This window comes from Leopardus geoffroyi, chromosome E2 (assembly GCF_018350155.1).
Source record: "Leopardus geoffroyi isolate Oge1 chromosome E2, O.geoffroyi_Oge1_pat1.0, whole genome shotgun sequence".
Classification (NCBI taxonomy): domain Eukaryota; kingdom Metazoa; phylum Chordata; class Mammalia; order Carnivora; family Felidae; genus Leopardus; species Leopardus geoffroyi.
Genome location: NC_059335.1, coordinates 13,276,554 through 13,303,757, shown reverse-complemented (window position 1 = coordinate 13,303,757; position 27,204 = coordinate 13,276,554). Strand labels below are relative to the sequence as shown.

Sequence of the window (27,204 nt, the reverse complement as noted above, 5' to 3'; positions counted from 1 at the left end):
GGTGTAACCCAGGAGGCTCCTTTTGGCCTGGGTGCAGTGCTGGCTCAGGCCGTGTGGGGGCAGCAGGGGTCACTGAGAACAGCACTGTATCTGGGTTACTGGGCAAACCCAGCCCAGTACCACCTAGGCTCAGACCTCTCAGGCCTTCCTGAGCCCCCAGATGTTGGGACGACTGTGAGAGGCATAGTAAGGACAGGGACTTCCGAGTGCCAGGGCTGAAGACAGGCTGTTCAGTCCACAGTGAGTCAGGGTTCTCGGCCCACAGGGTCCCTCTGATGTGGGGAGGGACTGCATTGGGAGGAAGTGTATAAGCTCCTTGACCGTTTGGAGATAGTACAACCCACCCCACCCACCCCTTCTCCCTTTAGAGTGGGCAGCCACACAAGTGTGTTAAACAGCTTTAATTTCGGCTTCTCGGCACAGTAAGAAATATTGCACATGATCAACATGTTTTGTTCTGGGGATAGGGACAAGGGTAGGGGGAATCACCTTCTTAGAAAGTACAACCCAAGTTGGGAGGGCAGAGGGGGTGGGGAGAGAACCCTCCCCATGCCTGTGGCAAAGTGCAGGAGCCCCCACCCCAAACTAACCTGAGTCCAGCCCCTCTGGGGAAAAAAGGGGTGCATGAACTCCCCCTACTCCACAGGCACCTCTCCCTGTGGCCCAAGGCCCGTGCTACCCTCCAGCTTGTAGCCCTCACATGAGCCATTTTGCATAAAGTACAAGTGAAAAGGTCTGAAGGTAACACACTCCAGGTTATATACAGGGGCTCCGTGGAGGCAGACTGTGCCCCTGCTTCCCCTCAGCTGCCCCCCGTCACAGGGAGAAAGCTGTGGGGGGACGGGGGATAGACAAGAGGAGCAGGCCTCATTCCGCCCCAAACTAGAAAGGACGAAATGGCTTTATTGGGGAGGAGGTAACCATCCTGCCCCCCCATTCCTGCCACCTACATACTGTCCATGTCCTGAGGGGGGTACTGTGGGTCCTGGGATCTTCTTGGGCCCCTCACCTGCCTGTGGCAGCTGTGGAGGGGCCAGGGGGTGGGGGGGAGGGCTGGGGGGGGCCCTCCCAGCCAGGCTGTCCAGGACCTGGCTCTGGGGGTGGAGGCAGTGGCGGGGCAGCCGAAGCTGTGCCAGAGTCCGAGCCAGGTGAGGTGGGGTCGGGGCCCCCAGCGGGGCTGGGAGTGGGGACAGGGGCAGCAGCAGTGCCAGTGGGGGGTGGTCCGGGGAGGGGGGCCTCAGCTCCAGGGGGCTGCTCCGTGGGAGTGGCCGCCTGCATGATCTTCTGGCGCACCTCTCGGATCTTCAACTGCAGACAGACCTTGGAGGGGAAGATGTCTGCGTAGCGTGCCTGGAAGGCTGCCGTGGCCTGGGCTGGGGACAGAAGGACGATGGGGAGCGGGGAGGGCAGGGTGAGATGAGCAGGCAGGTCCTCTTTCGGGGCCCCCCAAGACTCCAAGATACACTCACCCGATGGGAAGAAGCCATGGTCCTGGAAGAGCTGCATGACCAGGGCCCGGCGCTGGTCCAGGGTGCGCCGCAGTGAGGAGTATGGCACCTTCTCGTATTCCAGCTCCCCGAGCACATCCTCGGCTTCCGTACCTGGGAGCAGCATAGGGAGGACAGTCAAGGCTACAGCAGCAGCCTGCTCTCTGCCCCCACCACCGTCTGGACGTCTGCTCAGCCCTCACTGAATTCTGTAACACAGCAGAGTTCAGAGAAGGCACCTGCCTCTGGACCCCACCAGACCCTAAAACCCACCCTCCCATCCGTGACCGGCTGTCCTTCCCTATCACCACCATGCATCTGTAACTCCATTGCCAAGACCCCGCCCTTCTTAAAGGTCCTAGGTCCCCCACAGCTCCGCCTGCCTCGGTGCCGGCACCTGTACGGTCAAAGGTGAAGATGTCCCCCTCGCACTTGGCACTCTTAGGGGTGTTGGGCTCTGAGCTGCAACTGGAGCGTCTCCTCATCTTGCGCTTGGGCGAGGTGGGGTCCTCGGGGGCCGAGTCCAGGTCTGTCCAACAGAAGCAGGCTCAGCGGAGGCAGCCCTGGTCTGCCCCCCACTTACCCAGGTGCCCCACACTCGCCTACCTGTGGAGTTCTTCCTCTTCTTGCGGTAGGAGCCCAGGATGGCCCGGGGGGAGGTGGCCAGAGACTGCAGGGTAGGCGAAGGCAGCACCTCCTCAGGCCGGAACTCAGGCAGCTCAGCAAAGCGCTCTTCGAAGTCCACCTCTGACAGGACCCTGCTGGAGAGCCGGCGGGGTCACCTCCCCTGCCTGAGACGGCAGCTGCCTCCCTCTCCCTCCCGCCCTACACGCTCTGCCACGGAGCCCAGCCCATGCTCACTTGTCCACAGAGTCAAAGGTCTTCTTCAGGGGCGGGGGCCGCACCTTCACCTTCTTGCCGGTACCAGCCGCCTCCTTGCGCTCGGGGGTGTCCCCAGCTGCCCTCCCACTGCTGCCCTCGCTGCTGCTGCTGCTGCTACTGGGGGCTGGGGCCGGAGCTGGGGCCGGGCTGGGAGGGGTGGGAGGCTCCCCACGGCTCTCCAGGCCTAGCCCAGGGACTCGCCAGTCTGAAGATGAGCTGGGGAATTTGCTGGCCTGGGGTAGGGACGGCAGGGAGACGGAGGACACTGGATTCAGACTCGCTGGGGCAAAACCTCGAACAGAGAGCTGGATGCCAACCACCCAAGATGTACAGCTCTGGAGAAGACCCAGCCATACAGACAAGCAAAAGGGACAGAAGAGCTCCCCTCCCCCAACACCCCCAACCCCTGCAAACAAGGACAGAGTTCAGGCAGGTGTGCAGGTAAGAAGGAGGGAGCAGAAGAGCAAACAATGGACTGAGACGCCGAGCTGTGTGGCAGCACGATCTGCCTGGCCTGCTTCACACTTACCATGGTCTCCGGGCCCTTGGTGCCTGTCCGCTCCTCAGCAGGCGGGGGTGGTGGGGGGCTGCTCCGGGCTGTGGGAGCCCAGGTCTCTGGGGGCGGTGGAGGGGCTGGCGTTGTGGGCTGACCCTCAAGCTCAGACTCGGGGACAGGGGGCTCACGGGCTGGGCCAGGCTCCAAAGGCTGCCGGGATGCAGGGCCTGACCGCCCAGGGGCACCTGCCTCAAAGGAACCCACAGGAATGCTGGCGATGGCCGCCTTCACTTTCTGGGGGGCCTTGGGGGTAGGCCGCTGGGCCTTAGGGGCCACTAAGCTGTAGGTCATGGAGCCTGCTGGTGGAAAGAAGAGCATTTGCTGAGCCAGGCCTGTCTGGAGCCCACCTTCTGGGTCCTCCAAATCACCCCACCCTGGGTTGGCCTGACACCCACCTGTGGCATTAGGAAAAGGACTGGTAGGGGCCGGGGTGGCAGTGGCAGGGGCCGGTGGGCCCTTGGGCAGGATGGTGGCAGCAGGTGGGGTGGTGCTAGTAGCCACAGTGTAGACCAGGCCCGGGGGCGCCTGGGATGGCTGGGCCAGGGGTGCTGAGGAGGTGGGTGCAGGGCTGCCAGGGTAAAATGCTGTGATGACAGGACCTCCGGGGGCTGTGCAGGTGGGCGGCAGCTGGGGGCTGGGCACAGGTGACACGCCCACCTGGCCGGGAGCCAGCAGTGGGGCTTGGCCTGCAGAGACAAAGAGGAGAGGCGGGGGCCCCAGTTAGGGCCTGGGCCACCTCGGCACCACCCTGGGTCCCCAGCTCTTCCTGCCAGGCTGCCCCTCACCTGAAAGCAGGGGCTGCACGAAGGCGGGTCCGCTGGGCCCCAGTGAGGTGAAGCCTAGGGCTACCGAGCTCGTGGGCCCATACGAGGTGACTGTTCCAGCCTGGCTGGACGTAGGGCTGGTGCCCAGGGGCAACGCGTGCCCACCCGCCGACTGCACGTAGGTGATTCTGCCGCAAGGAGAGGAAGGGGGGAGTGAGGTAAGCTGGCCCCATCTCTGGGCTGGCCTCCAGGTGAGGGCTCAGCTGCCATTACCTGGTAGAGGAGGGCAGCAGGACCTTCTGAGGCTGTGAGGTGGGTCCGGAGAGCGTGGCTGGGCTGAGGGGCGGCACCAGGCCGCTGGGTGTGCTCACGGGCACTGGAGTCAGCTGGATGATCTGTGGGCAAGGGCACCCACAGGCTGAGGTGAGGTGGGGACCCAGAATGGGGCAGGGGAGGACCAAGACCTAGGAAGGTGGATCTCAGCAAAAACAGGGAACGCAAAATTTGGAATCCAGACAGAAAAGAACAAAGGAAAAGTAGACATCAAGCAGTACAAGACACAAAGAAAGAAGAAGATGCAGACGCCAAGGGCAAAATCAAGATGTACGTATATATTGAAGAAAAAGTCCTAAAGACAAAGTTCCAGACGCAGACAAAAAGGGAGAAAAGGAAAAGTGACTGAAACAAAGGCACACACAGAAACCGTGGCACAGAAACCTACACCCAGGAGGAGAGGAATGAAGAACAGGTGGAGCCAGGATGCCCTTACCTTGCTGGGTGGCTGGGCACCATTCTGCACAGGTACTGAGAAAGGCGGGCTCACCAGGGGCAGTGGCTGGCCAGCCCCGCCACCCCGCACGGACATGCTAGGGGCCGCCAGGGGCACCAGTACCTTCCCGGGTAGCAGCTGGGCGGAGCCACCCGGGGGCGGGGCCTGCACAGGAGAGACTGACTGGGCTGCAAGAGAGAGAAGAAGTTACAAGAGAGCCAAACAGGCCTGAAGCCCCTCTCCTCCGCTGCTCAGCCCAGGCCTCACCTTTGGGGGGTGGGGCGGAGGGTACTGACTGCAGGATGGGGATGCCAGGAGTGGGTGCGGTGGCAGCCAGAACTTTGCCGTTGGTTGAGGTGCCCGGCGGGAGGGTGAAACGGATGCTGGTGGTGGGTGCGGGGCCGCCAGGAGCTGCTGCCTTAGTCCCAGGGGCTGGTGCCGGGGCAGGAGCCACCTGAAGCTGCTGGGGCAGCGTGGGCAGGATGTACTGCACCTGGGTGATTCCCCCAGCTTTGCCCAAGGCACCTGGCTGCAGGATGCCCAGGGGCACTGGCCCATTGGGACCACTCCCAGCACCTGCTCCTGAGCCTGTAGCGGCCCCACTGCCAGGGGCCCCCTGGGCTATGAACTGAACAGCAGGGGGCGCCGGGGCCCCATAACCAGGTGTGCCCACGAGCAGGTTGGTGACTGTGGCAGGAGCCTTCCCCACAGTGCCCAGTAGGGGCCCAGCCACCAGATGCGGGGCTGGCGAGGTGGCTGCTGCCGACTTCTTGTCCGAATACACTAAGCTTACACCCAGAGGGGAGCTCCCAGGTGCTCGGGACCCAGTGACTGGCTCAGTCCTGGCACCTGCTGTGTCACTTGGAGATGCCTCAGCCCGGCCAGAGGTGGGAAAGGGCTTAGAGGCGATGGGCACAGGAGTGCTACTGACAGGCCGCACCACGTTGGTGACCATGGTGGCAGCTGGGCGGGACAGGGGGGCTGCTGGGGCCCCATAGGCCAGTGATGGGGCTGGGGCTGAGGGCATGCGGCCTCCACTGCCTTCCCGTTCCTCCTTATTCGGGGGCAGGACCAGTGTCTGCAGGACACTTCCTCCCCCCGCAGGAGGTGCTGCAATGACCGAGGGGCCTGGTGGCTCCAGGCCCCCCACACTTTCAGGTCTCTTGCGCCGGAAGGTGGCAGGATCCGTTGAGAGGAACCGGGTAGCCTTGGATGGTGTTACTGGGCCCCCTGCCCCAGGGAGTGGGGGCCGCAGTGGGCCTGCTGTGCTGCCCTGACCTGACTCCTGGGCCTTGAAGGTCCCTGAGCCCAGTGGGAAGGAGGTGGCAGCTGAGGCTGAGGAGGAGGCAGGTGAGGACGAGGAGGAGGATGGGGTGGGCCCATAGCCTTTGCCAAAGGCTGCAGGTGGATCCGGGGGCCCTGGGGGCTCAGGGTCCAGCGATGGGCGGCAGTGGGTAAAGGAAGAACGAATCACAGGCGAGAACACCTTCCGGCCAAAGCCCTGGGTGGAAGGAGGAGACACAACCACATCAAGGAAGCCCGGATACTCACACCCTGCCCATCCCTGTCTCGCCCGGCAGCAAGGCCAGCTGAAGGCCTCAATTCATCCAGGCCATGACCCTATTCACCACGCGGCAAGTAGCTTGCCCTCTGTGGGCCTCAATCTCCCTGTCAATGCACACGAACAGATACTTCCTCTTCCTAGGAAGAGTGAGTGCTACCAGACAACACCAAGTTCCAAGCTCTCACCTTGCTGCCCTCTGGGTCCTCCCCAGAACTGTCTCCGCTCTCGCTGTCGGTCACTCGCTCCTTGCACTTGAGGTCAATGTCAGTGGTGCCGAAGCCATCGTCAGCTGAGGGAGCAGAGAGAACAGCACTGGCATAAAGGCTGGGTGCAGGACTACCCAGGAGGGACAGCATGGAGCCCAGGCTTTGCCCCAAGTTGGCAGTGAGTGTTGTCCATGAATGCTGTTCCTCAGCCTAAGGTGTGCCCACCTGCCCAATGGGGAAGCCTAAGAACATGCAAATAACACCACCTAACCCTGTGCCTGATGGCCTGGCCATCCATGCCCCTATCTTCCCAGTTTCCTGCCTGGCCAGGAGCTCCCCGAGGGCAGGGCTGGGTTTACTCAGTAGAGCCTGAACTGAATATGCCTCCAATCATAAACAAAGAGAAGAGGGAGCCTGAGGCCTAGATCAAATCTCTGCCCACCCCTAAAACCTCAGCCTGCTGTTCTCTGGGCAGGACTCTGGGCCCTGCCACTGCTCACCAATGACATCATCATCTCCCTCCTCCTCACAAATGACCATGCGTTCCTCATCACTGGTCATGTCCTCGCTGGCAGCACGCTGGGAACGGGAAGCCCGGGTGGGCAGCAGCGGGGGTCGCCCACTGGCCGCCAGGGCACCTCCCTCACCGGAGGCCGAGAAGGGGCCTGGAGTCCCATATTGGGTGGAAGGCTTTGTACCAGAATAGGATGCAGGGCCAGACACCATCTGCAGGGTAGGTACCGGGAGAGTTCAGAGGGGGGCATCACCTTGGGCAACCCTCCCTGCCCGTCTCCCCCACCCATCACACCTGAGTCAGTTCCTGTAGCGCCTGGCTATCTACTTCCCCACCATCCAGGCTGTGGACCCCACTGTGGGAGAAGGCTCGGGGCCGGGCCGAGCCAGGTCCCCCCACTGTGTGCAGACGCTCAGCCCCACACGAGCCACTCCCTGGAGCCTTGGTATCCGAGCTCAAGAGTGTCTGGGCTGCAACGGACAGGAGCTCCGAGGACACTGCAGAGTAGAAAGAGAAGAGTACTGCAGAGTCCAGAAGCCTTTTACCAGCCTTCAGACTGGCCAAGCCATTCACAAGTATTTCTAAATAATGGACAAGAGGAGTTTGGAAACCCTGGGCCACCTGGCAGAAAACAGATACCACCCACCAGCCCGGCATTTCCCAATGGATTTTGCCCTCTGGGATTGCAAGGAGCAAGCCCATTGCTCCCTGGGAGGCAGGCCTTCTTTGAGTACGAGACTGAAAACAAGTAATGTCGTGCTGCCTAGCTAGTAACCAATGGCCGGTCCGAGCCTCCAACCCCTCATCTCAGACAGAAAGAAGAGCCTCATCCTCAGAAAGCTGCAGGCCGGTGCTCACAGAATCACTCCAAAAAAGTGCCTCTGAACGGCACCATGCACACCAGACACGCTCAGTTGGGAGAAGTAGCCAATGAGGGGCTTCCAACTTTGGTTCTGGGAACCAGCCAAGCTGGAGCTGAGATTCTGGCTCCACCGTCTACTAGTTTCCTGTAATTTCCAGCAAGTGATTTTGCCTCCCTGAGCCTCAGTTTCCTCATCTACAAAACGGGGCACAGCTTTCAAAATTAGAAATTACACTCTCCTTGACATGCACTACGTACTCACGAACTGATAATGAGATTACTATTTGGAAACTTAACTCTCTGGACCTCCCTGGCTCCTTCACATAAAACAACTGCCAGTTTCTTTATGGATAAGGGTCCTCAAACAAAACGACAGGGCAGAGAAAGGCTTATGGGCCAGGGGTTGAGCAAAAAAGAGGGTAGTTGGCACCTCTCAGGGAGGGAGGTGACAGGGCAAGAGAGCCAAGGGGCTGACTGACCTCCAGGGGCAGCGGCAGTCCCCGTCTCTGACATGCTCCGCTCCCGAGTCTCTTTGTGCCCTCCTGCCAGCCCCAGGCTGGTGGGCTTGGCCTCTGAGCTGGACTTCTTCCTGTCCTTGTTGCACCACTTCCAGTCCGGGTGAGCCTTAAAGTGGGCCTCTTTCACCTGGCAGGAGAGAGCGGAGAGACCCTCACTCACCCACCCCACCAGAGGAAGCTGGGAGGAGCCAGGAGGAAAAAGCGTTACCTGGAAGGCCAGGTCATGGTACTTCTGCTTCTCCTTGGGCCCCAGGGCGTACCACCACTCGCCCAGGATCTTGCTGACGGTCCGGTTGTCCTGGTTGGGGTGACGCTGGTGGACCAGGGCCCGGTGCCGCTTGCTGAAGATCATGAAGGCATTCATGGGCCGCCGAATATGGTCCTTCTCCCGCTGCAGCAGATACAGGCCCAAGTGGGATGGTTAAAACCAGGAGACAGGCTCGGGCAGCCACAGGGTGAGCTGGGGACAGGTAGAGAGGAGGCACCTTGTTGGGGCTGCGTCCATCCTTCTCCGAAGAGGAGTCTCGTTCCTTTGGCAGGGCACTGAGAGACTGGGTCCGGCGTTTCCCGGGTGGCAGGGGCAACTGGATCTCAGGAGACATGATGGAGAGGAAGCTGTGGTGGGAGCGGCAGGGACAGTGAGGGCCACATCTCCAGCCACTCCACCCATTAGCCCCAAGCCTCATGGCACTCACGCATCATCATGGTCGCTCTCCGTCTCACTGTCCAGCCGGGGCTCTCCTGGAGGGCCAGGGGCCTCCTCCTCAGTGGTGGGAGGGAGACCCTTTCCAGGTTCCACCACCCCCAAAGTGTGGGGGGGTCCAGGCCCTGGGCTCTCAGGGCACGTGGCTCCAGGTGGCCGCCCAGGATCAGCATTCCCTGTCCCACCTGGTGGCTGCTCGTGAGCAACAGCCGCCGACTCAGCAGGTTCTAAGGGCAGAGAGGCAGATCAGAGGGCTCCCAGGCCATCTGGACCCTAACCCCATGCCACCCCATTTGTGGCCCCCCATTCCTCACCTTTGCTCTGGTTGGAGGCCACTGGGTGGCTGGCAGGTTGCTGGGCCTCACTTGGTTGCACAGAGGGGTCGGGCTGGCTGGGGGCCAGGAAGGGGACTAAGGAGTGCCAGGGGAACACAGCAACAGAGCGAGGTTCCACGTTTGTCCACACTGTGGGAAGAAGCCAGCTAAGCTGTGCAGCAGGCGACCCGGGCCTTGACCCCCAACTCAAGCTCTTTTCCACCCTGGATGAGGTGGCTCCACTCTTCCTTTACACCCCCTTCCTCTATCCCAGAGCCTCGTGGGCTCCTGCGTGCGACATCACTCGAGAAAAACTCCTCCCTGAAAGGTTTCTAGGTTTATAAAAAAGAAAACAGAAGCTAGGAAGGGAAATAGGCCTCACACCCCACTCCCTCCCCCACCTCCACCAGCCCTGCCACCAGGGACCAGGCCAGAGGAATGACTGGCTCCTGTCACAAACCAGGCCATGTTTGACTGCCATCTCATACTCCCAAGGCCCCAAAACCTCAGCAGGGCTAGGAACCCTCCCCAGCCATGCTCCGTTCCCAGCACCCATGCTAGCATCTGACGGGGCCCCTCATCTTGGCCTCGCGCTCCCTTTCTCTTTCTTGAGAAGACCGTGGCTTGTTTTCCCTTTCTCTTCTCTGATACCCACAGAGCGGGGTGTCAGGTCTTTCTCCTGGCCTCCCTCCCCCTAGTACAGACCCCAGGGAGCCAACCTGCCTTTCCGGGGCTAGACACAGGTGGCTCCGGCATCTCCCCCACCCCCTAACAAAATCTACTGCCCTCAAAGAGGCCTCCCAGCACCCCTTCCCTCTAAACCTCTCAGCTTATCTTGAATGTAGCATCTAGCCCCCTTGCCCAAAAAGAGGGGAGGGTGTGGTAAACTCCTTGGAAGAAAAGGCACAGACAATGGGGCAGACAAGAGAACTGTTACAGGTCTGTGCCCAAGGAAAGCAAAAATGCCAGGTGTTTTCTTGAGAATATGCACAGGAAGGCACTTCCCTCCCAGGAGGCCAGTCCTAGGGTTTCAACCTTCTGCCCCAGGACCTGGGTAGTAAGAGGGTAAGCACAGGGCCGGGACCCATCCCTGGCGGGACTCCTGGGGCAGGCCTGGGCTAGAAGTGGGCTTCCCTCTCACTGCTGGCTCCCTGGGGGAAGTGGAACCAGCAGAGGCCCCTGTGAGGGAAGACGATGAAGAGAGAAGGGAAACGCCCTAGCCTTGGTCTCCATCATTCCAGGCCTCCCCCTGATCCAGATCAATCTGACCTGGGGTGACCCCTCTATGCCTTCAAAAGCCTGGACTAAGAGAGCCACTGGCCTCGAGAACGGATTGTGCAAGGGGCTGACAAAAGACAAAGTAGACACCATGTCAACAGAAGAGGGATAAGGAAGCCAACGCCGGAGGAGGTCTCAAGACGCTCTGAGGACCCCATCCTTCATCCCTGGGTCACTGGGGACCCAAAAGCCTACTCGGTCCTCCAACCCCAAGGACCTGGACCTATCTATGCCCCTCTTCACCAGGATCTTTCTCATCAGGCCTCCTCCTCTGCTGGGTGGGGAAGAAAGGGACCAGCAGACAATGGGGGAATAGTCCTTTGGTCCTGCCCCTCCTCAGTGCACTGCCCTCCAGGTTCCTGACTCTCTCTGTCTCCGCAAAGCATGCCACAAACACTCCAGCCCATCACTCAGTTCTAAGCAAACAGTGCTTCACTCACTTCTCAAGCCCTGTTCTTAGCCCCACTACTCGATCACAGTCCCTTCCCCCTCTCTTCCACACCTAGGGCCAGCAGGTCTCATGCCGCCCCTATTCTAATACACGCTCCCAAGCCAGTTACTCTGCACTCTTCACCTCCGGTGACAACGGACCTGTTCCACCCCATCATCCAAACACCCACAGCTGTGCCCAGCTACTCCCCTCTCCTCACTCCCATCACTCCCGTTACACTCCCACCTGCCGTCACTAAACGCTTGGCCCAGCCAAGCTCTGTAACTTTCCCGTCACCCCTGTACTCTGCGTCTATCACTCTCATACTATACCCCTATCCCCGTTACTCCGCACTTAGCACCCCGACACCTTGACCCCGGCAGTCCCAGGGTCCAGGCGCTACTGACCGAACATGCCGAGGCCACGGGAGGCCGCGCCGGACGCGGGCACCAGGGGCCTGTGGGCTGAGTACATGGTCCGGCGCGGGGGGGCCCGGCCGGGGCTCGCGCCTCCTCAGCGGCCGCCGCCACTCCGCCCGCCGCCGGCTCCTCGGCCGTCGCCGTTCGGGCCCGGGGGGAGCCGGAGGCCGTCGCCGCATGCCCCCCCCCGCCGCCCCCCTCCGGCCGCCCCACGCGGGGGTCTCCGCTGGGCGCGCCTGCGCACAGCGTCGCCTGCCTCCCGCCGCCCGGGGGGCGGGGGAGGTCAGAGCGCGCCGGCCCCGCCCCGCCCCCCGGCGCGCGCGGGGGCCGTCACGGGGCGCGCGGCACAGGGGCCATCGGCGCCGCCCCCTCCCTCTCCCTCCTCCCGCGCGGTGCCCGGCGGGCGGGGCAGGCGGGGCGGGGCGCGGCGCGCGTGCGCGGGGGCGGCCCCCTCCCTTCGCTCGCTGGCTCGCTCCCTCCCTCCCTCGCAGCTCCGGCGGGTAACGGCTCTGGCCCCGCGCGCCCCGGCTGCCGGTGCCGCCGCCCCGCCTTTCCGGGCTCCGGGCCCGCGGCTCAGCGCCGGGTCGACCTTCGGCTCCGGGCGGGCAGACGGACCAGCGTGCGTGCGTCCGTGCGCTCCGAGCGAGCCCCGCGCAGAGGCACCGCCGCCTCCCCGCCCCGCCACTACTACGCGCTCCCCTCCCCCCGCCGCACCTCCCCCCGCCCCTTCCCCGCTTCCCCCGCGGCCTTCCGCGCAAGCCCGGCCCCCCGCGCGTGAGCCCATTGGCTGCCGCCGCCGCGCGCGGGTCAGGCCCCGCCGCGCCCGCCCCCATTGGCCGCCCCGGGGGAACGTCAGTCATATGCAAATAAGGGAAGGGCGGGGCGGGCTCCGGTTGGCCTCAAGCCGGCCCGGGGCGGGACCGCGGGAGGAGGGTGGCAGGGAGGGCGCACTGCAGTAAAGGCAGCGAGCCAGGGGGGCGGTTCGGGGCACCGCGCTGCGGAGGCCCCGGGGTTGTGTGTGGTGCTACGCGTGTCCAGTCCACGCGAAGAACACGCTCACGCGCGGCTTGGCCCGCCAGGGCGCGCACGGCGCCGCAGGGCAGATGAACTGCGCGGTAGGGCTACTCAAGCCACCTCGAGCCCTCGCCAACTCACACCAGCCGACTCTCACCCCCACCACACACCACACACACACACACACACACACACACACACACACACACACCCCTCTCATAGAAAGACTTTTCCTGCCACACCCATTATCTCATACACACTCCACAGTCACATGTACCGTGGTCTTATACTCACACTGCCACACACGAAGTCGCACACCTCGAACACCTGTTCACATGTACCTCCCACACCCCCGGCCAATCACTCCCCATCCATCATCATACACACTCGTTCTCACCCATCCTCCACATCACCCATTGCATACACGCCTTGTCATACATGCTTCACCAACGCATATTCTCAATGCCAGCCCACATGAATCATCATACAAACAACATATCAAATAAGCAGTATCATCTCACACACCTCATCACAACCACTGCTTGTCCATCACACACACACACCCCACATCCCTCCCACACAACCGCACACACTCTTCCATCTTCACACCCTCTCATGTGGCCTTCCTGGCACCTCCGATCCCAATGCAGGCTACCTCTCACAGATGCCACTGTACTGACCCCACACATTATATAAACTTACCCCAGCGAGCACTACCTCAGTACCTTGTCCCATCAGGTATACAGAGTGCCATGGTCATTCATCATCATTCAGCTACACTGCCTGACACTTAGCAGCCACCTGGGACCCTCTAACTGACAGTGTAAGGCAGGGTGCCATGAGCATTACTGTGGGCTGGCCCTACCACTCTAGGCTGGGAGCCACCCCTTCCAGAAAAGGGCCAGGAGGAAGAAAGGAAACTAACACTGGGGCTGCAGTGTGTTGGGACCCAGTATGTATTATACTGTTCACTGAATCTTCACAGCCACTAGGGAGGTACACTTTATTATGCCCATTGTTCAGATGAGAAAATGAGGTTCAGAGAAACTGAATAAATTGTGCAAGATCATGCCTCCAGAACATAACAGCCCAGAGCTCCAAATCACCTGCTCTTTACTGAAAATTCAACCTGGGGGTGGACCCAGGCAGACATTCCCAGAGGTCGGGGAATATAGTAGCACAGTGATACAAAGAGAACTACACAACTGGTGAACTATGAAAAGGTCAGAGAGCACACATAGAGACACAGGCAAGGGTCTGGGGCCCACCGGGGAGAGAGGCAGAGGTCTTGTGTCACCCAAGATGGCCCTGGGGTCAGTCACATCCAGTAGAGGCAGAGGCCTGGGGTCACACCTGGGCAGGTAAAGGTTGCACAGGCTCAGATGGACAAAAAGTGGGCCCCTACACAGGTGGAGTCAGGGACAGGCACAAACAAAATCCTTTTCCCAGCCTATCCCATCCACTGACAGAGCTGAAGAAATGGAAAAGGGGCAAAACTGGTAATTGGAGCCCAGAGGGGAAGGGAAGGTCCATAGCCCTCTGACCTCCAGAGACTGCAGGGCCAGACACTTGGCTGTGAGCCTGGAGGGGGCCACTGGAGGGACTATTAGGTGACTGCCCCCTCCTCCCTATGCAGCCCCAGACTCAGACCCTCCATTACCTCACTGCCCCAGGGACTGCAATGTGAGGCAGAAATCAAGGCTGAAATCAATGTGTCCCGCTATCTCCCCACCGCTGCCCCCTCCTCTCCCCACCGGTGAGTCACCTACTGGCAAGTTAACCCCTTCCCTACTGCACTGCAGCCTGGGACACAGCTCAGAGAAACACTGCCCCCAGCTCCCCCACTTCTGTAGGGTGAGAAAAAGAGCGAGGTCCTGGCACAGCAGGGAAAGAGGGCCCCACACATCTGGGAGGGTTGCACATCTGGTAGAAGACACAGTGCCCACATAGGAGGGATGGGAAGAGGCCCCTTACAGGGTAGGGTACAGCCAAGTGGGGGCCCAGCCTGGCAGGGAGGGGCCGGAATCCGGGCGGGAAGGGCCCCCCTGCCCTGGGCACTGGGCCAGCCCTATACTTAGCTTCCATTGTTCAGAGTGGAGGAACCCTGGGTGGGGGTGATTAGGGGTGGAGAAGAGAGAGCAGGTCCCAACCCCAGACAGCTCCATCTCTCCAGCCATCCCCAACCCTAACTGGGGCCTCCCTAATTGGAAAAGACTGAGGGGGTTTCCCAAACCAGGGCCCCAGCCCCATGTGAGTGGGGATGCAACACCACCCTTCGCTCAAGGCAGGTACTCAGGCAGAACTATGGTGCAGCCATCCCCTGCACCACCCCATTACCAATTCCACAAAAGGTTTGGCCCCAAACAGCCCCGCAGCACTACCCCACCCCCAGCCTGGGGACAGGGAGCCCAGACAGAGACACCAACTGCCACCCAGGGTGGCACAGGCTGAGACCTGCCCAGAGGCCTGGGGCGTACAGCCAGGGATGCTGACAGACTGAGGGACAGGCAGACACACTCTGAACTCACCGGCCCATTTATTGAGCCCAAGAGGCACCACGCCCCTGTCGCCCGTGGCTCCCCACCCTGCTCTCCAGGCCTGGGTCCCCGCCTCGGCTCACCACCCCGGTGTCCCCAGCTCCCCTCACCCGCTCTCCACATACACACCCACCCACCCACCCACCCCGTGCGGCGTCGGCGACGGCCAGGGTTGCCTGGGGAACGAGCCCAGGATTGGGCTGGTGCGGCTCGGGAGGGATGGGGGCCTAAAAATAGCGCCGGGGTGAGTCAGTGTGAGTGGGGCTGGGGTAGGCAGGGGGACTAGGAGGGAAAGAGGCAGGCGAGACGTGTGGGGGAGGGTCCCCAGGGATTGGGAGATGGACGGCATAGGACGGAGGGGAATATGGATTTGGGGGTGGAAAGGGGCGGAGGGTGGGGGAGTGTACAGGCACCAGGACTTGAGAGGGCTGGTCGGCGCGGACTGGGGGAGGCGCCCCAACCCGGGCGGAGGAGGGGGCGCCGCCCTGCCTTCTCCTCCCCTCCCCGCGCTCACGAGATTTTCCACTCGCCGCCTGGCCCCCAGCCAGCCCCCGGCGGGCCCCACAAAGCCGCTTTGTGCTGGGAGGGCGGGCGGGCGCCCGGCCGGCCTGACACCCACGCGGGCCGCGGCGGGGCGCGGGCCAGCTGGCACCCGAGCTGTCTGCGTGGGGGGGGGGGGCGCCACCCAGCCCTAGGGCGCGGCCCCTTAGGGGTTAATGGCGCAACGACGGGGAAGGGGGGGAGGGTCTCGGCCAATCAGCGTCAGCAGGCGCGGAGGCGGCCAATGGGAAAGACTGAGGCCCCACGCCCGGGGCCTACCCCTGGGGCGCGGGTTCCCGCGCCCCTGGGTGCCGGCGGGGGCTGGGCGCGGCCCTCACGGGGTACCTGTCCGGATCTGCAAAGCCCCCGGTACACCCTGTTTCCCCGGCTGCTTCGCAAGAAAAAGGATCAGAGGAGAGTAGGATCTTGCAGTCAGGAGGTGGCACGGTTGGGATCTGAACCCAGGTCTGCCTGGCTTCACAATCAGCTTTTCTGCGGAAATGGGGAGACAGGGGTTCCCTAGCCCAGGCCCCCGTGGGGAGCGGGAACAGGGGACGGGGTGCGGGCGGAGGAGGCGGCGCGGCGGGCTAGGATCCAGCCGCCTGCGGTGCAGCCGCTGCCGCCGGTGGTAATGGGAGCCAGACGCCGTCGCCGCCGCTAATGCGCCTCCCTCCCGGCCACTAATGGAGCCATTAATGCCCGGGCGCCGGGGGCTCCGGGCCGCACCCCCTTCCCGCGCGCGCTGCGCATGCGCGCGCCGGCTACCCCCCCCCCCCCCCCCCCCGCCACTTGCCGCCCGCAGCCACCAGGAGGCAGCCTGACCCCTCACAGCGCCTGGTGCTGGGGGCTCTTCCACGAAGTCGCTTAAGATTAACTCCAACTACCTCAAAAAACGCCCCTTCCCTTCTCTCCCCTAAAGTCATCCAGTCTTCCCAGTATAGGCCTCCTTCCTCTCCAGGGCAGTCTCCAGGGATCTCTGACACCCAGATCTTAACCTTTTCCCTCTCCTACTCTAAACTCTTGGCTCTTCACGGACTGGCATTCAAACCTAGCCTGGCTAGATGCGTGCTCCTTGGCACCTTTCTGCCAATCCTAGGCTCTAGTGTCAGCTCCAGCTTCAACCAGCCACTGAGAGGTCATGCACTTTCACCCCTCCTGGCCTTTGCTCCTATGGCTGCCTTGGCCAGGAACACCCTTCCCTTTCTTTCACTCTCCTGAAATCCACTCATTCTTCATGCTTCAGCTCAAAGGTCATTTCCAATGAGAAGCCTACCTGTACCTCCCTCATCACTCTGCACTGAGCCACCCTCTGTACCTGTACCTGTACCTCCCTCTGCTCTTTGCCTGAGCCTGCATCCATGTCTGCCTTCCCCACCCATTTCCCCCAGGGCTGCTCAGCTTGGGCCTGGTGGAGGGGAGGAGAGGCTTCTGATCAGAGAGATGGAGTTCACTGTTTGAGACAAAATGGAAATTCTGGTGGGCAGAATCTGGATTTGGGGAGTCAGGAGAACCTAGACTCCTCTTTGGGCCTCATTTTCCCCACCAGGCCAAGCATAGTTGGTGGGTACTGCCTGGTCTCTGAGGTCCCGTTCACTGGGGTATAGTATGCTGGGACTCCATTAAATGGAGCTGGCACCAAATGTGTCTCCTGCAAGGCTTTGAGGGGGTGGCAAGGGTGGTCTGGGTCATGCCCTCTAGCAGGTGGGTGGGCACAGGAGCTGCTTTCCTGTTGTTCCCCCACAGCCGGATCTCCTAGCTTGGCCCATGCAGCCCCCGCCTTCCTGCCTGACTTGGGAACAGGTGCTCAAATGTAGATAGGTCTGCAGGAGGCTCCTGACACCTCTCAACACGTTTCAGAGACAGTGGTGGGCAGGAGGGGGCTCCCAGGCCTGTACAACCTCCCAACACTCCCCAAGAACGGAGTAAGGGACTTAGTACTTGGCACCTGTCCACTCACTTAAAGGGAGGGAGCACCCGATGTGCACAGAGTAGTGGTGAGGGGCTATGATGGGGGCAGCAAGTCTGTCTAAAGAGTGGGAGGAGGGCCAGGGGAAGCCCAGAGACACAGGATCCCAAGACAGGGGGCCAAAACAGAAGGTGGGACGAAAGCTCAGACAAGGACTGATGTCTAAGGGAGGGACAAACCAAGAAAGATATAGAGAGACAGACAGAGAGACAGAAGTCCAGTGAGAAAGACTCAGGCCCAGAAATAGAGAGCTACACAGACAGATGTAGGAACCCAAGGCAGAGACAGATAGACATACAGTGGCTCAAAGAGAGGCAGAACAGGCAGACAGAGGCCTAGAGAGGGGGCACTGCCTGTCAGTACAGCGAAGCCAGGCAGAAGCTGGGAGCTAGAAAGAAGGCCTTGCCAGGAATGGGGCTGAGACATCTGGCCTCCTGGGCTGGGGCTGCAGGCCCTGGGGCGGCTTCCTCTCCTGGGGAGCAGGCGGGAAGAGTCAGAGGGAGGTGGCAATGGCAGCTGGCTGGCCTGGCCACGCACAGAATGTGGAGAATGCCGGCCGCCTGCCCCGGCACGTCCCCCAGCGGAAGCAAATGCCTGGCGGGGGGCAGGAGCAGGCAAGCTGTCCCAGGCCGCCCCCTCACACCTGCTGCCCTGAGTGAGGGTCAGGCCTTGGCATGAGCGGGCAGAAAGGGACAGGACCACGGCCTCACTATGCCACCGGGCATGGTCTGCCCTTACCTAGGCCTCAGAGGGAAAAGGCCCCAGGTGCCTGCCTACCAAGGGTTTGGGGAGGCCTCTGGGAAAAGAACAAAAGAATCTGCTGGCTGGGAACCTGAGGGCAGCCTGGATACCTCAGCATGGGTGTTGTCAGAGAGGCGCTGCTCAGAACCGCCAGGACAGGCACTGGACAAGTTCTGACGACCAGATGGCCTGCAGCCTCCCTTCCCTGAACCTCGGTTTCCCGCCACCACGGCCCCCGCCCCCCACCCCCCCCCCCCCCCAACGCCGGGCTGATAATCCTTTCTGCATAGCATCAGGTGGATTTGGCGAGATGGCCCAACGCCTAGGGCTGGGCACATGGTAAATGCTTAATAAGGAGTGGTTACTATTATCGTTATCATTGTTACTGAGACTACTTAAGAGCCTGGGTTCTGGAGCTGCACAGGCTGGGTTCAAATCCTGGTTCTTCCTCTTCCTAGCTGGGTGACCTTGGGAAAGTCACTTAACCTCTTGGGGTGCTCTTTCCTCCTCTGAACACTAGAAATAATAATGGTGCTGACCTCCTGGGGTGTTGTGAGGATTCAGTGAGTAAATGCTCAGCCGGCACTTAGCAGTGTACCACGCACACGCACGGGTGGTGCTTGAGAAATTAGGACTTCTGTAACTTCTGACAGTTAAGAGTGCTCTGATCTGGAGATTGGGAGACCTGGTCCAAGGCCCATTCCTGACCCTCCCTGGCTGGATGACCTTAATTAGGACTCTCCTGCCACTTTTCCTCATCTGGAAAAATGGCGGCAAGTAATCCTGCCGGGCCTGCCCTCAGGTTACCACCATCAGTGCCACCCCTCCCCTTGCAGCAGCAGTCAGGGTCACATGACCCAATGCTATGAAGGCAATGTTGGGGGCTATAAGCATGTGGGGGGGGGGGCGGGTGAGGGGGATAGTTAGAGTCCTTCTGCTTCACTCTCTTCATGTGGCTAAGGACAGAAATCCCTGCTGTGCTCACTTCTGTGGAATCTTGCTCCTGTCAACGACAGTAACAAATATAAAAGATGCTGGGGCAGGGCAAAAATACACAACTCATAACCTCAGTATATGAGCATGAGGGGCAAGCATAGCCCCTGTGTCCCTGTGCTCTGGGTCTGGACTGGAGCTCCATGAGGTCAGGGCCTGGGTTCCTTCCTGCAACAGCCTTTGCTGCAGTCCCAGCTCCCACCCAGATCCCCACCCCGACCTCCTTCCTCCCTGGTCCCCCTGCCTCTGGTCTCAGGCACTGGAATTCACCGTCCATGGTCAGCCACAGTCAGATCGGCTCAAAACCTTTCATGGCTCCCTAGTGCCCTCAGGATAAAGTTCACAAGTCTCCTAAGAGCCCTCAATGATCTGACCCTGGCTGATGAATATAGTTGCACATCCCCACACTCACCTATCCTCTAAAGCCCTTGACTTCGCAGATTCTACTTCCCTCAAATACTCACTTTGGCCTCAAGGCCTTTGCCCAAACTCTTCCCTTTGCCTGAAGATCCCCCTTGCCAGGCTCACTTAGAACACCCTGCATATCTCACTTTAGAGACCCTGGCCCTTTCTCCAAGAAGCCCTCCCTGACTTCCCATAGCCTCCTAGCCTTCCCCCACCTCAGCTTTAACCACTCTGGATGCTCACTGTCTGAGGACAGATCTGTCTATTCCAGGGACTGTGAACCCTGTGAGGGCAGGGCTATGCCCTCAGCACCAACCAGCACAAGGCCAGGCACAATGGCACAGATTGTCAACAGCGGATTAATAAATAAGTAAGTAAGAAGAGGCTAGGGAAGGGGCTGGTAACTGGTCACCCTCCCTGACAGTTGCTCTGACAAGGGTCAACCTGGCCTGGCCTCTGGCTCTCTGGCACAATCTCAGAAGTGTCACTCTCCCTGCCTCTGGCCTCAGCCCTCTGGCCACCCTGGCTTTCCTGAGCTGTGCTCCTCTGGCCTTGGAGTCTTCCCGTCGGCCTCCTAGGAGGCTCTTCCACCCCATGGTTGCTGGTTCCAACTTATCCTTCAACTCTTGGCTTACACGCCCTTTCCTGAGGGCAGCCAGACTAGATTTCACACCTGGAGGCCTGCCCAGCACACCCCCAGCTCCCCTCCATGACACTGGCCGCACCAGTGATATTTACTGGGCACAGGCGTGAAGAGGAGGGCTCCCGTCCTGATCCTGCCACCCCGAGGCAGAAGGCCCTGTTGGAGCCTCCGTCTTCCCATCTGTAACCCAGCACTATAGCCGAGCAGGGATGAACTAGCCTGCCTGGCTTTGAAGGCTGGTTCCAGGATTTGCTAGCCATGTGACCCAGGACAAGTTAGTGACCTGGCCTCAGTTTCCTCTAAAGGAGCATAATCATAGCACCCACCCGTTAGGGTTATGAAGACTAAAGGAGCTAATATTTCAAAAGGGCTTAAAACAGGCCCCAGTACATTACAAGGTGGGTGGGAGGGCTCGGCGAGATAACTCACACGCAATACTTAACATGGTGATGCCCCCACCAGTCCAGTCCTCCAGACATGGGAGCTGTCATCACAATTATCACCTCTGTTACTCTGTTACCCCATCAGGATTGTGGAGGCCTGGCTCCAAAGACTCAGGAAAGGTTTGCTGACTGACAGACCCCTGAGGATGCATTCCCAGCAGGAGGCCTCTGGAAACACTGCACTAGCCTTCAAAGTCCAGTCCCTTGCCCACATTAATTCCCACTGAAACATCTATGCAGAGAGGAGGCTAATCTCCCCTTAAGCCCCTCTCCAGGTGGGGAGCTCACCTCTCCCGAGAGCCAGTTTGCAAGTGGCCCTGTTCAAAATGAGTCCTCAGCCAGCCCGCCCATCCACATCTCTTACCTGTCCCAGGCCGGCCCATGATGACTTCCTTTTTGGGGGCAGGATGGCTGGTGTAGCTGCTGGGCACCAGGACGGGCAATAGGGCAGCAGGTGAGGGGTGGAAGGCCACCGGCTGGAAGGGTGAAGAAGCCAGGCCAAAGGTGGGCATCGGCTGGGCCACAGCAGTCGGCGCGGCTGGAGGCACGGTGATGGGCACGGGGGCTGGCAGAGGCGGGGGCAGGCCAGGCTTCCCACTGGCCACCCCAGGGGGCACTGGGGTCTCTCGGCAACCCCGCCCAGGTCCCGCTGCCCGAGCCTCACCAGCAGTGCCCACCTCCCCTGGAAATTTGGAGGGCAGCGGCACGTCGGGGTTGCGAACGATGACGGGTGAGTCCCGCTGCACGGCAGGAACCCTGCGCACAGAAGGCCCAGGATCCGAGGTCAGGCCGGCAGGTGGGGGCAACAGCAGCAATGGCGAGGGCTGGCGGGAGCGGGAAAAGGGCACGGCGGGTGACACAGCCCGGAAGCCAGCCGGTGTGGAGGGTGTAGGTGTGTGAGACACCGAGTCCACACCAGAGTCTAGGTTGTCGCTCTTGGGGAAGTCTGGGGTGGCTCCTCCACCCCCTGCGCCAGGGGCCCCCAGTGCCCCCGGGTGGGGCAGCAGCTCTGTCTTCCTCCGCCCAGGGCTGATGGGCACGGTGAAGGTCAGGTTGGTCTGGAAGGTGGGTAGGATGCCAGAAGAATGGCGCTCTCTGGGGGCGGGCGGTGGGGGGTGGGGGCCCAGGTCTGGTGGCGTCAGCACTCCTGCCTTCGGGGTGCTGGCACTTAGGTGGCGGCTGCGAACAGCAGTGCGTTGGATGACCGGTGAGGCGTTGATGGGGCTGAAGTTGGCAGGGCGGAAGCCAAAGAGCGGTGAAGGGGAGGGTGATGGGGCAGGTGAGAAGGGCGACTGTGTAGAGACTGGAGAGAAGGAGGGTGTGCCCGAGCGGGAGCTACCCAAGGACACAAGCATCACAGCCGCCTCACACTCATCGAACTCAAAGCGCGACAGGTCAGCAGGAGCCACCAGGCGTGGGCGTGAGTCCCCACGGGCCGCCACACTGCTGGCCTCACTGTCCCGCGATGTTTCGTCACCCCAGTCAAACTCGGTGCTGCCCTCGCGTGCTGCCACGCCTGCCGGCCGCCCAGCCCCACCTGGGCCACTGTCCGCCAGGCCCTCCATCTCCTTGGTTCGCATGGACAGGTGGCGCGAGCAGTAGCCCCGCCGCTGCGACTCCTTCATGCAGCCGTCTCGAGAGCACAGCCGCCGCCACTGCTTGCCATTGAATTTCTTGCGGATTCCGTTGGGTGTGCAGACCACGTCGCCCTTCTTGTACTTCTGCTGGGCAGCTGTCAACGGTGTGCGGGCCCGGGCGGCTGGCGCAGCCCCCTTCTCCAGAGAGGCCACGCTGCTGCTACGGCTGCCGCCCTGGCTTCCCTCCTGGCAGGGCGAGGGCTGCTCCCCAGGGCGGCCTGGGCCTGCAAAAGCCGGTGACTTGGGTGGCGGTGACAGGAGCTGGGGCGGGGGCAGTGGGAGCAGGGCCGGAGTGCCCAGGGCTGGCGGGTGCTTCTCCTCGCCCTCCTCACAAGCCCCCAGGTTGCCACCAAAGCTGATCTTAGAGACCTCAGCATCCTCAGGCTGCTTGGGGTCCAGGGCAGCAGGGCAGGGTGGCAGGGTACCCCCTGGCTCAGCCTGCTCCTCCTCGGGGCCCGCGGGGGGCTTCCTCGGCAGGGCCTCGGGTTCCCAGGGGGGCCGCAGCAGGCGGAGGCTGGAGCGGGCCACCCACACGGCCTCCTCGGGCTCACGGTGTGGCAGCTGTGGGGGCTGTGGCAGGGTGGCTGGTGGGCCCGGATGGGAGTTGGGGCCAGGGCTGAGGCGGACCTTGTAGGAAGCTGGCTTGGTGGCCACTTCCACCACCACACCTTCACGGTAGGCAGCCACACCAGGCTCCACACAGGTACACACGGCCGTGCCCACCGCCAGGGCGCCCGGCGGCGGCGTGGCATCCAAGACCACATCTACACCGCCGCCAGGTGCCCCCTCGTAGAACGTCAGGGCCCGGTCGCCAGGGAACTGTACCCCTAGGTCCTGGCTTCGGCGCACCTGGCGCACCACGGCCGGCAGGAAGAGGCCATCTCCACGCCGAGCCAGCACCCGCTGGGACCTCAGCTGCCGCAGGTCATATCCACCACTGGTTCCACTTGGGGGCCAGGGACCTGGCCCACAGGCTTCGGCTGGCTCATCCTCCAGATCAGCTGAGTGCTCGCTGGCCGTGTCGGTGGAAGAGGAACGGGTGGAGGTGGGTGGCCGTGGAGGTACACCCAGGGTGCCGGCCTCCTCAGGGGTCCGTGCCCGCTCTTCAGGGGCCCCAGCCGCCCCAATGCTACCACTGCCAGCTCCATGCTCCTCCACATACTTCTTCTTGGGCGCTCGAGACTTGAACGTGGCCGTCTTACGGCTGAGCGAGGGCTCCCAGCGGCTTGCCTCCCCCTCTACCTTGGGGTCCTCGGCTGGGCCTGGGGCTGCTGAGTCGTCAGGATGCAGCTCCGGGAGCAGCCCCTCAGCCCCGGGGCCCCGCTCAGACTCCTCCTCCTCACCCTCCTCAGCCTCTTCTGGCCCCGGAGGCTGCTGCTGCTGCTGTGCCTCATCGTCTTCCTCCTCTGGCTTGTCGCCCTCCCCGGCCCCTCGCCGTCTCAGGGCCTTGGCCCGGGTGGCTGGTGGGGACTTGCCACCACTGCCAGAACCTGGGAGGCCGGCACATGCCTTCTTCATTGGCTTCATCTTTTGTCCACCTGCAGATGGGAAGGCAGACAGGGATCATCGGGAGCAACTCAGGAAGTCCCCAGACCCACTGTCCCCCAAGACTTCCCACTTGCTGAGGCCACTGCCTCAACTCCATGATGCCCAAAGCCTCTTTCCTGGCTGTCCTCAACTCGTGTGGGCCCCTGACTGGCACCCATGTCCCCTGAGTTATATGCTCTGGCTGCTTGGGGACACTTACACATATCTGCTCTCTCTACAGAGGCCACAGCAGGTGTGTGCACACCCTGTAACTGCCCGAGGGGACACAAGAAGCAGTAACAGTTCACGCCTGTACAGCACTCACTCTGCGCCAAGCCATGGGCCAAACTTGATTTTATTAACCCATTTCATCCTCATGACAGTCCTAAAAGGCAGGTGCTACTAATGGCCCTACTTGAGGAAACCGAGGCACAGAGAGCTCAAGCAACTTGCTCAAATTCATCCAGCTAGGAAATGGCAGGGCTAGGGTCTGAACCCAGGCAATCTGGTGGCTCCCGAGTCTGTGCTCCTAACCATTTCAGTGTGCCGCCTGTCACATGATCCAGAGGGCACGCTTCCTTGCACTGTCACTGTCCAGAGAGCACACACACTCATACACACACATGCACAGGAACACAGTCACAGAAAAGGAGGTGACTGGGCTGTGATGTGAGCCTCTCTCCACCCCCACCCCCACCCCTCTGAGCAGCCTGGCATGGCCAGACATTGTGGGAAGGAGTAGGCAGCTGAAAGTCCTGAGGGACGGCTGCCCACTCTTCTCTGCATCCCGGGCCTGCCAGGTATAGCCATCTCCCCAGATCCTGGCAGGGAGCAGGCAGGGGCACGTCTGGGGCAAGAGCTTATCCCCAGTGCTGCCACGGGGCCGTGCATGAGCACACGCACGCGCACAGAGACACACACACAGGCACACACACACACACGTCATCACACAGTGGGACACAGAGCTACACCCCAGGGTTTCGCTGTCCCACTGGATGGGAGCCTGCCCCTCCCCCCACAGCACCCAGCGTGATACCAGCAAGCCCAGCCCCCCTTCTGGCCTGCACGCATCCCCCGCCCTCACTGGGCTGCCTCTGGCAGGGTGGCTGAGCTGGCCAGGCCCCCTGGGGCCCCCAAATATGCCCTCCGACTCCAGGTGGGGTAAGTGGGAGAAGGTCAAAGAGAGCAGGGCAAGCCCAGCAGGCCAACCTCACCCACTTCCTGAACAGTCATTACTGCCCGCCCCCTTTCAAGCTGCCCTGAGAAAAGAAAAGGGAAAAAACTTTACTCTGAAGTGACTAAGAGAACCTGAGAGGCCAAAAGGGGGCCTCTGGGAGGGTGGGGGGAGTCCAGGACCATAACTCAAACACAATCAGAGACACCCCTGACTCAGTCTTCAAGCTCCCCCAGGACCCCTGATCTTGTGTTCTCCTACTTGGGGCCTGCTCCTCCTGTGGACCCTGCAAACCCTGCCTGCTCCTTCTCTGGGCCAAACCTGGGGTCCTCACAGGCAGAGTCCGTAGGGCCCGGGGCTTCTCACACTGGGGAAGGCATTCAGGTGCCCAGGACTTGGGCAGCTGCCACCACCTTCTCCCCACTGACCCGCTGGGCCACCGTCCTGGGGACTGAGATGCGGCCCCAGTCCTGCCCAAACACAAACCTTTGCATACCCCACCCAGGGCCTACAACCATACCGCCTGGCACCCTTGGACCTTGCTGCCTGGTCCAGTCTCTTCACACCAGAAGCCAAACCTTTTTCTTTCCCCTGGGGCCTCCTCTCTTCCTGTCCACCCCACTTTGGATAACTCCCACCCAAGGCCCTGTGGGCCCTCACCTCCTTCAGAATCTGAGCAGTAACTCCTGAAGCCCAGGCAGGCCCAGGCTCTGGTTCTTCAGGGTCTCATGCCCTCTGCTCCCATCAGCCCTCCTGGCACTAGCTTCTCTGCCACTCTGTCTGCCATCCTGTCACCACCTCTACCTCTGCCTCTCTCCTCACAGGCCCTAGCCCCCCTCCTCAGTCACCCTCTCCTTGTCACCCTCATCTATCTTTGTCACCTCTTCCTCCCAGTCACTCTCCGGTCAGCCATCTCTGGACCTGTCACCTTTTCTCTCCATCACCTCTCCTTGTCACCCCTCCAACTCTGTCCCCTCCCTCTCCCTTGTCACCCTGATCTAGTCCTGTCACCCCTCCATTCCTGTTACCCATTCTCTACCCACCATCCCCTCTCCGTCACCCCTTTTCTAGCACTCTTCCTACCCACCACTTCATCCACTCTATCCCCCTTTCCCACCATCCAAATCACCTTTTTTCCTCTGTACCCCCTCCCCGTCCCTGCCACCTGTCCCCTCTCGGCCCCCAGCACCCCAAATCCCCCCTGCCCGTGTCAGCCCTGGCCCCGCCCCTCACCTCGGGCTCGGCGGGGTTTCGGGGCGGGGGGCCGTGGCCCCGGCTCGGTCCGGTCCGGTCCCTCCCCGCCCCCCCTCCGGCTCTCCCTCTCGATTCTCCCTTTTTTTTTTTACTCCAACACACAAAATGGTGAATGGACCTGCAACAGCTGGAGCAGCCAGCCAATCACCGGCCACAACCCCGCTGACCGGCGCCGTCCTAGACCAATAGACATTCGCAGCTCAGTCGGCTCCGCCTCTCCACGACGAGCGACATTCGCCAAGGCCAATCCCGCCCACCCGGCAGCGCCAGGGGGAGGGGCCAAAGTCCAAGACCGGCCTCCCTCTGGGACCGACACCAACCTGAGCCTACGACCGCCTGATCTGCCTAGGGCCCTTCCCCACAACAAGTGATGGACTTCAGCCTTGGCCAATTGCAGGCCGTCTTAGTGCAGACTGACGAATACAGTACCCAGTCGCCCTGCACTCTAGGCCGGAACCCAGCCTCTGTGAGGGACAGTAGCCAATGAAGTGCAAGAAGGAAGGGCTTAGGGATAGGCTGTCCAATAAGCAGGCTTGGAAGGCGTGGCCTGAGCGTTTGTTGACCGGCTCGTCGCAATTCCTGCTGGGAATGGTAGTCTTCTTACGTCTCCGGCCCATAGTCGATAGTACAAAGCAGACTACAACTCCCATGTGACAGAGTGCTGTAGCACCAAAGAACCCGGGCGAGGAGAAAAAGTCGGACAGGGCAGTTCCTGTAAGTCTCACTGCACACCAGGAGCATCTTAGACCCAGGGCCCCGACTCACCCCGATTCCCGGCTCTGGCGTCGCCAGTGGCTCCTCTCAGTGGCGGCGGTAGCGGCACGAGGGGGAGGTGCGAGGAGCAGCCAACCGCCACCCGCAAGCCCCGCAGCCAATCAGCAGCGGGCGGGGCGGTGCAATGACCTCACCGGGTTTTACTCTGTTACCCCTCCCCCACGTGGTTGTTGCTGTCGGTAGCCGAGAGTAGGGAAGTTTGGGGTGGGGGGGAGGGGAGGAGAACGAGTGATGTCACCTTTCCCCCGCTTGATTGGCTGTAGGGTGGCCGGGACTGTGACCAATCAACA

At 61.5% G+C, this 27,204-nt stretch overlaps 1 protein-coding gene across 10 annotated transcripts; it reads right to left on the bottom strand.

The window, feature by feature from the left end:
• Positions 1-386: 386 nt before the first annotated feature.
• Positions 387-27,024, bottom strand: CIC (capicua transcriptional repressor). 10 transcript variants are annotated; one of them, XM_045442198.1, is made up of 21 exons: positions 26,906-27,024; positions 20,913-23,723; positions 9,140-9,289; positions 8,818-9,052; positions 8,608-8,737; positions 8,331-8,513; positions 8,084-8,249; positions 7,037-7,239; positions 6,729-6,954; positions 6,208-6,311; positions 4,726-5,959; positions 4,459-4,646; positions 3,963-4,084; positions 3,711-3,877; positions 3,321-3,611; positions 2,899-3,224; positions 2,349-2,602; positions 2,094-2,248; positions 1,885-2,016; positions 1,470-1,601; positions 387-1,373 (listed from the first exon to the last, which is right to left on the bottom strand). In XM_045442198.1, the coding sequence occupies exons 2-21, from the start codon at positions 23,710-23,712 to the stop codon at positions 1,006-1,008; spliced, it is 7,566 nt and encodes a 2,521-aa protein (XP_045298154.1). In that variant the 5' UTR covers positions 23,713-23,723; positions 26,906-27,024; the 3' UTR covers positions 387-1,005. The 10 variants fall into 10 exon arrangements, with proteins under 10 accessions (XP_045298154.1, XP_045298157.1, XP_045298153.1 ...); XM_045442201.1 differs by having other exon boundaries at positions 2,899-3,221; XM_045442197.1 differs by lacking the exon at positions 26,906-27,024 and adding an exon at positions 26,120-26,294.
• Between the last annotated feature and the right edge of the window lie 180 nt (positions 27,025-27,204).